Source organism: Gasterosteus aculeatus, chromosome 21 (assembly GCF_964276395.1).
Source record: "Gasterosteus aculeatus chromosome 21, fGasAcu3.hap1.1, whole genome shotgun sequence".
NCBI lineage: Eukaryota > Metazoa > Chordata > Actinopteri > Perciformes > Gasterosteidae > Gasterosteus > Gasterosteus aculeatus.
In genome coordinates this window covers 20,238,477-20,247,651 of record NC_135708.1, presented here as the reverse complement: position 1 = coordinate 20,247,651, position 9,175 = coordinate 20,238,477, and the positions used below count along the sequence as shown (strand labels likewise).

Below are 9,175 nucleotides of genomic sequence, written 5' to 3'. Positions count from 1 at the left end.
CTAGAGACCCAAACCTCCAGTAGAAAACCACTTGTTTTTAGACAAAACTTACTTTAATTTAAATGAAACTGTCGGTATTTATGGCGCAGTTAATCTAAGAGAACAATGTGACTGATAAAGTTTAGTTCGGCAACATTATTGGTGCTTTCGGAACTCGTTAAACTATTCTTACGGATTTATTGTTTTGGTTTCTTCTTCTCTGCAGATATATGCGTTACCATATATGGCAAGGGCGTTCCAAGCGGCGCCACCACGTCACTTTTTCGTCACGTCCGGTTCTTCCTTTCACTTCCGATCTCCTAACATGGCGCCGGTAAGTCCCTATAGCTCCTTTGGGATCAGCTCGTTTTTACGATATTCATCCCCGTAACGTTTCCCGAAAGTATTCAGATCCACACACAACGCAAACAAAATAAGACTTTGAGCGCACAACTGTGTTAAACATCGTTTATTTGTGGTAGGACGCCGATTAATATAGCCGAGTTAGCGTTAGCTCGTTGCCGGCCATAATGTTAGCTAGCACGTGTTTCATTCAATGGTGCGTTACTGGAGGCCTGTGATTAAAATGTGTTTTTCTACCTCTTGGTGGGTAAACGTTTCTACATCTAACTTAAATTACACTGGTCTCCCATGAATTCATATTGAAGTAGAACTATAACTATTGATGTCGCTAGCAAGTTGCGTTGCTATTAACGTTACGTCGATAATGTGACGTCAACGAAGGAATAAGTGGAATAATAATAATAATAACTCGGAATAAGTGTCTACGACTACAAAGAGTAACTTATTTGTCCCGATGTTCTCAGACGTTATCTATTAGTAAAAGCTAGAATGCAAAAGTTTCGTACGGCTTTAGTGATTTTAAGTGTCGACGTGGCGCAGGAGTTGAGAGGTTGGTGGTTCGAGTCCCGGCTGCTCCATGTCCCATGTCGAAGTGTCCCTGAGCAAGACGCCTGACCCCTAATTGCTCCCTGGCCAAACGTGTAAAAAGTCATGGGTTAAAAAAATGCAATGTAAGTCGCTTTGGATAAAAGCGTCAGCTAAATGACCTGTAATGTAATTTGTATCTCTTGTCCTCACAGCTAAAGCAGAGAAGGCCTGTGAGCAGGAAGTCCAAGAAAGGAGCGGTATGGAAGTTCACCTTGGACCTGACCCACCCGGTGGAGGATGGGATCCTGGACTCGGCCAGCTTTGTAAGAATTCTCATTTAGCGCAATCCTTTATCCTCAGTGGTGCTGGTCGGGGATCTGTCGAACGTTGCAAGCGGCTAACCCTGCGTCTGGACTAGGGCCCTCTTCCCTAGCTCCGAATATACTAGGGTTCTCTTCCCTAGCGCGTCACTGTGTTCTGTCCCGCAGGAAACCTTCCTCAAAGAGAGGATTAAGGTAAACGGAAAGACGGGGAACCTGGGCAACATCGTCCAGGTCGGCCGCATGAAGAACAAGATCAACGTCCAGTCCGAGAAGCAGTTCTCCAAAAGGTGAGAAGAGAGCGAACGGACATCGGAACATTAGGAATTTGAATTTGGAGACTAAACCCTACCCCCCTCCTTCCTCCTCGCCAGGTACCTGAAGTACCTAACGAAGAAGTACCTGAAGAAGAACAACCTCCGTGACTGGCTGAGGGTCGTGGCGTCCGACAAGGAGACGTACGAGCTGCGTTACTTCCAGATCAGTCAAGACGACGACGAAGAGTCAGAGGCAGACGAGTAAACGATGGAGAATAAATGTGGGGGGAAAAAATAAATTTCTGCTTCCTGTTTTTATTGTGCTGCTGTTACAAAAGTTTCACTTCTCGATGACTGACTGGTTTAAAACTTTAGGTGTTTGATTAAAGGCTGATGAAGTTCTAAATTTAAGGATCACAAATGTTACGTCCAGTGAAGAATGAAAAACACAGTTAAATATTTTTAAAGGACGAGAAGCAATTGAATTACTATTCGCAAATTGAACTTTTTTATTTTTTTTACAAAATGCAGCGACTGTATTAATGTTTTTGTGATCTTTTAATAGTCTCACAAGTGCTCAAATGAATAATTTGTCTAAATTCTTGTCAGATAACTAAACATTAGGTAAGCTTAATTAAAACCACAGCCATTTACTGTCCTTAACGTTTACGATAAAGAGGTCTTTTTCTTTATACTTTGTCCATACAAAACAATTTTTATGAAAAGTTTTTTTTTAATGGCAAAAAACAGGTCTTTGTTATTTGTTACTTAACAGGCGTTCCTCTCATTCCTCCCAGCCTGTTTTTATCTTAGACTTGATTTCTGAAACTTGCGCTGCAGATACTTTACAGTTAAATCCAAAGCTAATATTTTTCAACAGACATGTAAAGTTTCATGATTCTCCCAAAATGTTTTTATCTCCAAAAAAACCCATCCAGCTTGTGTAATATCGGCTGAAGCCTCTGGTTAGCTTCAGCTTTATGACCCTTCATAAGTCCGTACTGGCTCGGTCGATCTCTCACGTGTCCTCAGGCTGCCTGAAAACCGCTACTCCCTTAAACAGAAAGGGATGTTTCGCTTTGTGTGTGCGTGTGTCTGCATTTGCTCATCTGTTGTGTATAAAACGCTTAGACTGGAATGTCTTCACCTGCAGCTGCTCTGCAGTCGGCTCGAATGTTTTTACCGAGAGTCGGTTATTATTGTACAACATGCAGACGCTCAGAAGAGACACTCGGCAGTTTGCAGTCCGATCCAAACTTAAAAGGCACGTGGGTCAAAGAATGAAATGAATGAAACAGTCACGTGAGTGGAAATGTCTCTGGATGGGGCCCTAGAATTTATAACAAAGTCTCCGTACAAAAGGACTAAAAAGAAATGCAAAAGACTGTTTGCAGCAGAAAACACTGAAGTTCTGCAAACGGAGTCTGATCAGTGCAACTCAAACTGGCATCTTCTGCCACATGACGCAGCCGATGCTTTGGATCAAGTGTTTTCCCCAAACTTTCCTGTTGCAGTTTGTGTAGCTGCATGTCTTGTGCCTCCTATTTCAGACCATCTTGTTACCAGCTCTGCTGGCTGTAATCTGACCCTCTGCATCAGATTACAGCCGCAGATAACACAAACCATTCAGTGTGCAGACGCAGGATAGATTTCGTTTTGCCAACCAAAACTGATTCTAGCCTTAAAACGCAGTCTGAACACTCAGCCGGGACATTGAAGGGGCGAGGATTGGGCAGAATCGTCCCCGGCGTGTTGATTGTTACGGTCCTCGCGATGTAGCACACGTAAAAACAAACGTGAACACACACCTGTTCATTTTCTCATCTCTGCACACGAGGAGTAAATAAACGTCGCCTGTGGCAGCTGCAGCTCAAAGTGAACTCACACACCTTCACAGCAGCTATTCTAGCCTCCCTCCTATGAATAAATGATGACACACACACACACACACACCTGGCCTACTCAGGTGTTGGATAACGTACCCACCTGATCAGCTGGGGTCAGGTCTGAAGGATTAACGCTGTCGTCTCCTCACCATTTCCCGCAGGTCTGCAGAGGACGTGGACTCGACCAACTCCTCCTCAGGAAGACAAACAACAGGTGAGCGTATTTACCCGCGTGCTCAGGTGGGCATCTTTAACCTGCATATTTAAGTTTCACTGTCTTCGAGCCAGCCTGTCGGTGTCGATCCCGTGTGCAGATTCATATTTAGCTATTGGTTGGAGTGCAAAGTGTTCATGTCAGACGTGTATACGTCGGTTCAGTTTTATTTTCCTCAGCCGTACCTTTTCCTTTGTGAAAGTAGATCCTCGGTCTTCATTAAAGTTTCAGAGAGGGAGTCTCGCTCCAGTGGGTGATGAGAACAGCTGATGGTATCCCATCATCCCCCTTTGCCCCCTTTTATTCACTGTATTTGTTCAAGAAGGAATCAATGAATGAAACCAATTCAGTTCTAGCGTATTCTCAGGAACGTCTAGTTTGTTGGACATTTAAAGGGTGCATCGTTTTATCATCCTGTCTGCGGCGTAGAACAATTCATTGTTATATCTGTACTTCTTTTACTGTTTCATTGACACTCTGCTTTGCCTTCATTTGGATTTGCAGATCTTGAAGAAGAGAAGAAAGAGGCCTGACGAGGAGACTCGTGATGGGAGTGTGAAAAGGTCACAAGCCCACTTCCACAGGTGAAACCCAGGTGTGGCGATGGCGGCGTGGCTCGCCCGCTTGCCGCTTGGCGATGCTTGGTACAACGTGCACTCCCGCCTGCTGCGAACCAAACCCGTGGGCTCGATGGCTCACGGCCCCGATGACCTCACCGAGCTCGGGGAGGGGTCGGCGGTCGGGCTGGCCAAGGTCCTGACCACCGTGGACCTGGTGTCGCTCGGGGTGGGCAGCTGCGTCGGCACGGGGATGTACGTGGTGGCCGGGCTGGTCGCCAAGACGATGGCCGGGCCCGGCGTCATCCTGTCTTTCATTGTTGCGGCCGTGGCGTCCATCCTCTCAGGTGAGGCCACAGGAGCGCGTTCAACCGAAGGTGCTCGACGCTGTCTGACTTTAATCTAGAACCCAGTGGGTTCTAGACGAGACCCATCCAGGGTATCAACCTTTAACCCTGGATGCGTCTCGTCTAGAACCTTAGTCCGACAAAGAATGTGTGAGAAGTAGAACCTCAGCCCTTTGGGAAAAACCTTTTTGGAACCATACTTAGTGAGAGGTGAATCTTTCAAAATACAAATATGTGACTCTATTATTTGATCAAATAATCACTGTGGTTTTTACTAAAGAAAGACAAAGAGGATAAACAAGTGCATTTGTCAGGGACTAATCCAACAAGGTGTTAAACCACATCTGGTCTTCTGGTGAGCAGGATCGCAGGAATGTAGGCAAAATAATCTAGACCAGAGGTCTTCAACAGGGGGTCCGTGGAGGTTCTGCAGAATATTTGGCTGATAAGACTTTTTTTTTTTTTTTCAACCAATTTTTTCCCACAAATTTAAATGTCTTCACAATCAGAATTGTATGTATTGTCTTTAAATACACATTAACGTGAATCCAACACATTGTAGCTGGCGGATAAATTGATGGAGGAGACGTTGTCTTTCAGTCCCACAGCAGCTCTCATGCTGATACGACGCTACAGACACCAGATCCATTCACGCTCACGCCTAAAGAGCGCCAAGCTCAAAAATAAAAGATGGCGGACCTTACTCCGTAGAATAGGGGGCCCCTGCTCCATCTCGCCATCAGTTTGGGGGACCTGGGGCCTGAAAAACGTTGAAGACCCCTGATCTACACGGCTTGCATTTGAGGGAACATCTCCCCCGTCAACACACTCTAATCTCACCAAACGCCTTTTCATTTTGCGTACTTCTGTCCACAGGCGTGTGCTACGCAGAGTTTGGTGTCCGGGTCCCGAAGACGACCGGCTCCGCCTACACCTACAGCTACGTGACGGTCGGGGAGTTTGTGGCATTTTTCATCGGTTGGAACCTGATCCTGGAGTACCTGATAGGCACAGCGGCGGGAGCGTCGGCTCTGAGCAGCATGTTTGACTCTCTGGCCAATCACAGCATCAGCGACTACATGATAACACATCTGGGCACGCTCAGAGGACTCGGTCAGTACGATCAGCCGGCCCGACGGCGTTCATCGAGAGCAACTCAAGAGTCTGTTAACAACGGACTGATTGTAATTTAATTGTGTTAAAGTCATTTGCTCATGAATGGCGTGGTGCCTTCGTCGCTCCCAGGTAAAGGCGAGGACACGTACCCCGACCTGCTGGCCCTGTTCATCGCCCTGCTGGTCACGGGCGTCGTCGCCCTCGGCGTGCGTAACTCTGTGGGCTTCAACAACGTCCTCAACGTGGTCAACCTGGCGGCCTGGGTCTTCATGATCGTCGCCGGACTCTTCTTCCTCTCCCCCGGCAATTGGGGAGGCGGCGAGTTCCTCCCGTACGGCTGGTCAGGGGTGAGACGTGTGGCGCGCCTTTGGCAGCTTGGTTGCGTTGGAGGAAGTAAAAACCAAAGGTGATCTCTGGTTTGCCGACCAGGTGATGCAAGGTGCGGCCACCTGCTTCTACGCCTTCATTGGCTTCGACATCATCGCAACGACGGGGGAGGAGGCGAAAAACCCCAACACCTCCATCCCGTACGCCATCACGGCCTCGCTGGTCGCCTGCCTCACGGCCTACGTGTCGGTCAGTGTACTTTGGGTTATTTTCCCTTTCTACCATATTGAATTGCACCTCGGTTATTTGGGATTAATTCAATTGTGGCCGACGTTACCCTGAAGATTGTTTTGATAAATCTGTCAATCAATAAACATGTGATTTAAAAGGGGCTTCAGCGTCGGCTGTTCTAGGACCGTGTCATCGTGTAGGGATGCGCGTTGACTGAATAAGTGGCTTTCCTGCGTACAGGTGAGCGTGATCCTGACCCTCATGGTGCCCTACGACCTGATCGACGGCTCGGCGCCCCTCATGGAGATGTTCGCCGTGCACGGCTTCCTGTGGGGGAAATACGTCGTGGCCGTGGGCTCCATAGCCGGACTCACGGTCTCCCTGCTGGGGTCTTTGTTCCCCATGCCCAGGGTCATCTACGCCATGTCCCGGGACGGCCTGCTCTTCGGGTGAGGGAGCACAAAAAAAAAATTTTCTCCGGTTCCCGGGCCGATTGTGCGATTCGCTTTGTGTTGTGTGTCCAGGTTCCTGTCCCATGTGTCGGCGTTCACGCACACTCCCGCGGTGGCGTGCGCCGTGTCGGGGAGCCTGGCGGCGCTGCTGGCTCTGCTGGTGAGCCTCCGGGACCTGATCGAGATGATGTCCATCGGCACGCTGCTGGCCTACACCCTGGTGAGCGTGTGCGTGCTGCTGCTCCGCTACCAGCCCGACGAAGAGGGCGACGCCCACAAGCCCGACCCCGGAGAGGGCGGGGTCGGCGAGGACTGGGTCGGCGAGGACGGGGTCGCCCCAACCAAAGATGACCAGGGGCTGATCGGAGGCCCGGATGGCGACGGGTCGGCGTCCTACCACGCCGGCGGGGCCGAGGGAGATGGGGGCGGCGCCGAGTTCCACACCGGCCGCGCCTCGCTGCTGAAAAGGTTTCTGGGGGGTCACTACTACACCTTGCGGCTGCGGCTGGCGTTGCCTGACGCGTCGGCCCGGCCCACGCCGGCCACCGGCCGCACGGTGACCCGCTGCACCGTCCTCTTCTTCCTCACGTCCTTCCTCCTCTGGTCAACCGTCATATTCGGCGTGGAGCAGGGGGCCGGGATCGGGGCGGCGTTTTCCGGCCTCACCGCCACACTGATGGCGGGTTCCTTGGCGAAGCTTTTGGTCACGATCGTCCAGCAGCCGGAGAGCGGCAGGAAGCTGCCGTACATGGCGCCCTGTGTGCCCTTCGTCCCTGCGACGGCCATATTGGCCAACAGCTATCTCATGCTGAAGCTGTCTGCACTCACCTGGGCCAGATTCACCGTCTGGTGCTTCATAGGTGAGATGAAACGCTCTTATTATGGAGATCAAAAGCAGCGCTTTCTTCATGACGAATATACATGTTCTCTTATTTTGGTGGGTTTTAACATTTCTACCCACGAGTTGCTAATGATTGACTTTTTCTTCTTTCTATTTTTATTAGTTTCCAGCTGATTTTAATTTAAGTTTTTGTCAAGATAGGAAATTATATTAATTGTACTTCCTGATTTTGTTCACATCGTTATCACAGTGCTGAACTAAATTCACTTCTTTAATTCTTTCGTAGAGACACCAAACTGAAGCACGTAAAGTAAAGTACGCATTTAGAGGAGAAGATGGATTAGATTGAGCCGATAGAAGAACATGTTGTAAATCCCGCTGTTAGATCTGCAGATGGTCGCCAGATGACCTTCTTGAACCGATGACCTTTTTGACAGTCCTGATGTTCCTCAGGCCTGATGATCTACGCCTGTTACGGAGTGTGGCACAGCACGCTGGAGCTGAACGCCCGGGAGCAGCAGGCGCACGCCAGCTCCTACCAGCGCTACGACGACCACCTGGACGACGACGACGAAGGCGGCGGCGGCGAGAGGCCCTACCAGGGCTGGTCCGCCCCGGAGGAGAGGGGACACCAGCAGAAGCAGGAGGAGGACACGTACGAAGGCGGAGAGCAGTACGAGCATGACGGCGAGCAGCGTGGATATCAGTCCGGATCGAGGGGTCAGTCCGCCGGCAAGTCCAGCGGAAGGACCAACCACGGCTTTGATGTGGATGAAGAAGAAGAAGAAGACTGAGCGGAGGTCGCTTCCTCCAGAAAGGACGAGTTTTGAAAAAGTGGCGTCGACACAAGACACTAAATCTAACAATCACAAGATTTTATTTTTAACGGTCACCCAAAGAGGACAGGATGGACGCCTCCCATCGCAGCGCCCTGAATGAGCACCGACATCCTGGTTCCACAGACAGAAGTAGGCTCAGTCATGGCGACATCTCCCGCTTGTGGACGGACATTTTCAAGCCTTTAACTCAACCATCTTGCTGGAGCCATTTTGGATTGTGGCCGTCACCATGTTGTTTGTTTTCGCAGCAAATTAAGGGAAGTTACCATATTTGGATGCGTGGTACCTGTCAATCAGAATGTACCACAGCATAAAGCATACCGTGCTATATTGTTGCTTTATGTCCCAAGCTTGAATCGGTATTATATCTAGTGACCAGCAGGGGGCGACTCCTCTGGTCCCATAGACGTCTATGAGGAAAAAACTACTAAACTCTCTGGATTTATTCCCTCATTAAACGTTGTAAACATGAGTTTTGTCTCAATCTCTAGTTTAAAGTCTTGCTCAATGCAGCGTCATGTTCATTTAGTAAATTACGGTCCATTTAGAGTCAAACAGCCCATAAAGCAGGGGATGCTTTAGGGCGGGGCTTAGTTTGATTGACAGGTCCGTCACTTCTCCACATTCCAAATATGGTCACGTCTGTTCACTGGTTCCAAAAAACTAAAGATGGTGACACTCACTCTGCTTCTTTGCTCAAGGTCAAGTCAGGCTCTTCTTTCATTGGGTGGAAAATTGTGGGGGGCGGAGCCAGAGAGTCCATTCTGTTTGTAGTTTGTAATGTTGTTTCATTAAAACTCACATGTCATTTCTCACCTTTGTGTGTTTTTACTGGTTTGAGTGATGTAGCTAGCTGGTGTTAGCGTGTGTACCTTTTAACGGGCGTTTCAGGAATAAATGTCTAATTTTGAGTGAAAC

The 9,175-nt window shown here is 49.0% G+C and overlaps 2 protein-coding genes across 2 annotated transcripts; both read left to right on the top strand.

The window, feature by feature from the left end:
- The first annotated feature begins 205 nt into the window (after positions 1–205).
- rpl22l1 (ribosomal protein L22-like 1) lies at positions 206–1,746 on the top strand. The gene is made up of 4 exons (XM_040166690.2): positions 206–313; positions 1,083–1,193; positions 1,359–1,480; positions 1,565–1,746. Exons 1-4 carry the CDS (start codon positions 224–226, stop codon positions 1,710–1,712), a joined length of 471 nt encoding a protein of 156 aa, XP_040022624.1. The 5' UTR covers positions 206–223; the 3' UTR covers positions 1,713–1,746.
- A 2,308-nt stretch (positions 1,747–4,054) lies between these two features.
- On the top strand, positions 4,055–9,174 carry LOC120811398 (putative cationic amino acid transporter). The gene is made up of 7 exons (XM_078096218.1): positions 4,055–4,451; positions 5,328–5,564; positions 5,697–5,914; positions 5,997–6,143; positions 6,366–6,574; positions 6,650–7,437; positions 7,872–9,174. The coding sequence occupies exons 1-7, from the start codon at positions 4,151–4,153 to the stop codon at positions 8,210–8,212; spliced, it is 2,241 nt and encodes a 746-aa protein (XP_077952344.1). The 5' UTR covers positions 4,055–4,150; the 3' UTR covers positions 8,213–9,174.
- The last annotated feature ends 1 nt before the right edge of the window (position 9,175 follows it).